Source organism: Anopheles bellator, chromosome 1, assembly GCF_943735745.2.
Source record: "Anopheles bellator chromosome 1, idAnoBellAS_SP24_06.2, whole genome shotgun sequence".
NCBI classification, from domain to species: Eukaryota; Metazoa; Arthropoda; class Insecta; order Diptera; family Culicidae; genus Anopheles; species Anopheles bellator.
The window spans coordinates 40,841,350-40,847,205 of NC_071285.1; the positions used below are offsets into that span (position 1 = coordinate 40,841,350).

Genomic DNA, 5,856 nt, shown 5'->3' on the forward strand with positions numbered 1-5,856 from the left:
TTTGAAAATAAATACATCAAACAAAGTAATACGATTCGATAATGACGCATATGCAAGTCTTTTTCTTTAAAGGGCTTTAATTACAAAGATATTCGCATACTATGGTCCGAATGGGTTACTTACCAGGCTGTTCAATATGTTTTGAGCTTGAATAACAGAGACCGTCGCTGCTAACTTATTTTATGTTATGTTGGTACATTGTTTATATGAACGCATGTGAAATTTTGCAGTGATTGAATTTTTATTTGTGGAAGATTTAAAAGCAAAAGAATTTTACGAACGTATGCTGAAAGTATATAAGGATTTTAAGTATATGAGGATTTTAAACGTGGTCGTACAAGCCTCGAAGACGATCCACGTCAAGGACGTTCAAAAATAGCAACAACACCTAAACACGTAGAAAAAACACAAGATATCGTATTGGAAAATCGTCGAGTGACTGAGAGCAATTATGTAGAAGTCCTAAGCATCTCATTGGGCAGTGTAAGCCATATTTTTACTGAAGTATTGGGTTTCAGAAAGCTGTTTGCAAAATGAGTACCGCATTCGCTAACCTTGGAGAAAAAACGCAATCGAGTGCAACTTTCTCGACAATATTTAGAGCTTTACCGAAAAGATACAGTGGATTTTGTGCGTCGATTCATCACTATGCATGAGACTTGTGTCTATTGCCCTGGTCCTGAGTCAAGATCAGAGGATAAAGAGTGGTGTGAACCTGATTCTTCGGCTCCGGAACAAGTTAGTGTACAGAAATCGCCCAAGAAGGTGTTCAGTTCAGAAGGTTGTATTGGTTTTTTGGAATGCAAAAAGAATTTTGTTTATAGATTATTTGCAAACTCGAAAAACAATGAAGAGTGAATATTATTGTAATTTTTTAAATCAGCTGTAGGAAAAAAAAGTGTGAGAAAGACTACGTTTGCAGAAGCAAAAAATCCTTTTGCATCAGGACATCGTGTCACAAGACCACCGTGCGTGAGCAACGTGAAGCATCCACCGTATCCACCAAAACTTATTGAACAACCCAATACACACTGGCTTCCCGTGCAAAAGGTGCAACATTATGTGCAGATGCATACGCCGGCCATTTCTAATCGTTTCCCTCTTCGAGAAAGGAGATTTTTGCGAGCTCCTATCATTATTCGTCAGCCCCGTAATGACCGGTTCGTTGGCTTTCGAATCGCTTCCACTCTTCCTTCGCGACCGGAAGCGAATTTCGATGAATCAGCATAAAGTATGCTTCCCTGGCGGCTGGTGGCAGACAGGATCCGGAGCTGCCCGAGCGATCCTAGATCGGCCCGAAAGGCAATCGTGAATATGGTCCTGATGGTAATCGATGGCCGGGGATATGGAAATTCTTGTGCTCCTTTCGGAGGCAAATGAAAATGGATGCAAACGGCCATCGCGAGTGGGAGACTTATTTTTATTATGATGTTATTAATGTTAATGGCACTCGACGGTGCTCGTCGTGCAGCATCGTGATGATGATAATTGCCATTTACCTATGCCTACGAGGCACGCCTTCCGGTGGGTGGTCGGTTAGCCCGCTCCTTTTGTTCCTACTAGACCCCACAGCACCGATCAGGGCGCGCACGGACACGTAAATTCCGGAAATGGTTATCCATTCAATCGCAAGACTCGGCGCTGCTTGAATGGCTTCAGTTTTTCTTCAGCCTGACCACCGCCGCCAGGGCACGGAAATCACACGAACATTGAAAAGATTCACCACCTGCACTATCATCGTCATCATCGCCATCATTGCGCCCATCATCACCGGCACATGGAGCGAGCATACCCACACCCGGGCCGGAACTAGTCGCTAACGTGTGATTTCTTTCGTTTCTTCCTCTTCCGCTTCTGTGGAAACTCGCCAAGCTCGGATCGTCCTCGTGTCCTTGCGGCACCCCGCGGATGCTACTTTTACCACGCGACGTGCACGCTAAAGCTTCAGGCTGGTGTGTGGTTTGCGGAATTCTTCCTTCCGGAAGCGCTACTATCCTGGCCACCGTGATCACCCAGCCGGCGAAGGTTGGAACGAGCACAACGGGAAAAGGGGGTGGGGGGGGGGGACGGTCCTCAGCATCCGGGACAGTGGCTCACAGCTTGAGGCAAATCGTGGCACTCGCTGATTACGGATGCGAGCAGCAAACGGACACATCTGTTACCTTTTGGGCGGCCTGGGATGGAACGTCCTTTTCCGGGCGGACTGAGCCCCCTTGCGTGCCATGTGTGTTTGGGGCAGGGGGGCAGAGATTGGTTCGTTGGCCATTTGTGTTTTACTTTTCGGAACAGTTTTCCCGTTCGTTTGCTTCGAAGTTTGCTAACTTTTTCGATTTAATCGCGCCGTGCTCGACCTGGCTGTGCCTTTGGTCAAATGGGGTGAATTCGTTGGGAGTGGTCACCCGTCGCCATCCTGGCGCACGGAAGACCGAGAGGCATTTTCAAATCGTGCCGGAAGCGGCAATATGTGATTGCATTTTCACGACCCGTTAATAGGTTTAGCGAGCGTTCAGTAAACGGCATGACGTTGTCCAAGTGGCTGGTCGTTTAAGTTCAGTAGACAGCGTTTATGATTTCATGCGAACATTTGTTTCACGAACGTGTTTTCAGTAAATCAATCCATTTGAGCTGGAAGGTTTGTATGGTCTTAGAACTAAATGGTTGCCACTGTGTTTAATTTAGAGGTAAAGCATTATTTCTTGAATCACTACATAATGAAAAAAGGCTAACAAAAGCTAAATTAACCATAACTTTGCAACATGGCCACACTTCAGGCGAATGGTTCGAGCTAACGAACCGCACGTTCCTTGCCGATGATTTCGGATGATGTTAATCCACTTCCCATTCTATTTATGTTCTTTTCCGGTTCGTTTAACTCGCATGGTTTTATGTTATATTCGGGATTTTCTACGATAACCTACACCTCTTCTGAGGCACACTTTTCCGAGTGTCTGATGAATTCAAATTCTGCTGTCTTCCGGCGACCGGTTTCGAGTCAGGATTTCCCTCGGCCAGAGTGGCGCAATACAAAGTAACTCCAGAGCCCAGACACTGATGAGTCTGAACGGCATGGGTTGTTGTCGAAAACAAAAAACTGGGACAGCAATTATCTTCAGTCACAGCCGCGGCGAAATGGTGCCGATTAATCGGCCATCGAACCGTAACCGGTTCGATTGAACCGATGCGCTGACCGATGGAGACGCATGGTCGCTCACGATTCAAACCGAGCCGTTGCCGGAGCCCGCTTCTTCGGAGCCAGTAAGGACCGTTCGCCGGCAATCGGTGTACATCCAAACCGTCTACCAGAGCGTAGCGGAGTGTGCTGGTTGTGGTTCAATTAGCAGCAGTCAAGGATGTGTGGTGGTGCGTGCGTGCTGCCGGTGCTGCAGTGTTACGCCACGGGGTCCTCACCGAAGAGCGAATGTAGGTCAAAACCCCACGGAGAGAGCACATTCTTTCTTTCTGCATTTTTCCGCCCGGTGCTCTCCTTCTGCGTCACTAAGCAAATCACCGCGGGTGGTGGCTATTCATCGTTTTTCATCTAATCTCTGCAGCGAACGACACAAACGTCAATGGCAAGGGCCCAGGATGAGTTGTCTGCCGGTACCACGTTCGGCATCACCGGCATCGCCGGACCGATAACCATGAAACAAAAAGAAAGAGAGAAGGAGTGAGAGCTAGAGCGAGAACGGGAGAGTGAGCAAAGCAACCCCGAGTTCCATCGCCACCTGGCGCCTCCATCGGGTGCTTTCTGCTTCCAGTGAAATATGATTCCCGCTGCACCACCGCTGGCTGGCCACCGAAATGGCCACAGGACAGAGGGCCTCACACGTCACAAATATAGTCGTTTCACAAATATTTACTTTCATCACCGATCGCCGAACCGGACGCGTGTGAAGGCCAAACCGCTTTTCGCATTACCAGTATCGTCGCTTTCGGTCGCAAATGGGAGGGCGATTGTGTGGCGATGGAAATGTTTTGGCCTGGACCGGAGCTCCACGTATCGATCGGTCGGCTGGCCATCCAGCGTTCGGTGTCGATGACGATGCACACACCGGGTTTGTGGGGTTTTGCGTAAAATTTAGGGCCAAATAAAAGCCCGTTCACGAACCGCACGCGGTTCGCGGTGTTGTCAAAAATATCGCTTTTAATAATGTTTTTCGTTTTCTCTCTTTTACGACCGCTTTCAGCGTACCTGGGCGTTAGGCTGTACAAAATGGAGCGACCCTGCGCCATGCTCGGCGGGGTTTGTGTGCAGACGAGCGACTGCAAGGACCGGCCGGGCAACAGTGGACTGTGTCCGGAAAACTCGCATCTCGGCGTTGACTGCTGCTACGAGAGTAAGCGGCTCGCCTCGAAGCGATCTGCCTTATTTCTATTTGGTCCGCCCCTGTGCGTGGCACGTTCTAATCGAGAGAACATGTTTTTTTTTCTTCCCTTTCGCACTTCGACAGTAAAACCGGCCAATAACCTGTCGTGCCACGAGTACCGTGGCGCCTGTATGGATCGGTGCAACGACCGGTTGCAGCGCCCGGCCAGCGACTGCAACGATGGGCAGAAGTGCTGCGTTTTAGTTGCCTAAACCCTAATGATCGCCGACCGCAGCAACAGCTTACCGGGGGACCAGTGGCTACCGCCAGGCCCTGTGTATGTGTGGCCCATTGTGCCCAACATCGGTGTGTGTCGGATCAATAAATGTAGGATAAGAGCTTTAAAGTAGCCTGTTCCGGGGCCGACGTCGACGTACACTTTCTCTTAACATCCGAATCATTTTTCGCAAATACTACATCGCTTATAATAAAATCAACAAGTCAAGCCTTTAACTGTATTTTCGGAGCAATCTTGTAACTTTAGTTTTCAGCTGCTTTTACGCTCTTTTATCGATTTGCCTATAAGCCACAATAAATCTTGGAAGGAAATTGATAAATCGGTGAAGCGGTGACTAATCGAAAACAGTCACACACTAAAAAGTGGTACGATAATTGAGCCACTTGGAGACATGTCCATCTCTTCACAGAAGTTGAGTTGAGTTAAGGAAATAGATCGTACGGAGTATTAAACCACGCGAGGGAAAAATAAAACATGACACGTTTCAATGTTTTAAGATTTTGAAACAAAGCAAAATAAAGGTCGAAACATAGGTTTTGGTCAAAACAAAGTGCACTTCTTCATTTGGTTATAAAAAAACAACTGAATATTTTATGAAGCTTGAACTTTTATTTCAAAGGTTAATACATCCCATTTATGTATAAAATAGAATTTTGGTTGCAGATAATTATAAAATATAGAAAATTTATTTCCAAAATTGTAGGTCTTTAACTCATTTGTGAAAAGCATATTTCATTGCAGCTAATTTCCACCTTCCATACAGCGACAGCCACAAATGAGATTGATATTTAAACACCGATATTTTATGCAAACATACCAGCAGCTATTGACAACCTTAAGACCTAAATTCAAGTTGCTATTGACAAAATAGGACCAGATACAATCGAAAATGTACTCAAAAATAGGTCAACCTAATGAGCTACTGCCAAGCCAATCGTGATGAACATTTCACCAACATTGTTTTCCATAAAAAATTAGATGATTTGCCTTTCAAATAAATGTTCAAACATCGAAATATATTTAGCCTTTTTTGTTTTATAATCAAATGAAAAAGTGCACGCTTTTTGACCACCTTGTACAATAAAGATCTTCTTCCCTGCTTAACCTTATGCAAAACATGGAAATGCAATAGAAAATGGAATCCCATAGTTTGCACAACCTGAAAAGATTATCTGTAAAATACGAACATTGTTTTCCGATGATCCCTAGTAACTCACACAATAGCTCGTCCTCGAGAGCTCGGGGGTTCGC

General features: G+C 46.1%; 1 protein-coding gene across 1 annotated transcript in view; it reads left to right on the forward strand.

The window, feature by feature from the left end:
- The window catches only part of LOC131209367 (U-scoloptoxin(19)-Tl1a), an 18,410-nt gene extending 12,843 nt beyond the window's left edge, over window positions 1-5,567 (forward strand). Inside the window, exons 2-3 of the mRNA XM_058202425.1 lie at window positions 4,188-4,337; window positions 4,452-5,567. Coding sequence (XP_058058408.1) covers window positions 4,188-4,337; window positions 4,452-4,579 — 278 coding nt within the window. The 3' untranslated portion in view covers window positions 4,580-5,567. The remainder of the gene's footprint in view (window positions 1-4,187; window positions 4,338-4,451) is intronic.
- Window positions 5,568-5,856: the final 289 nt, after the last annotated feature.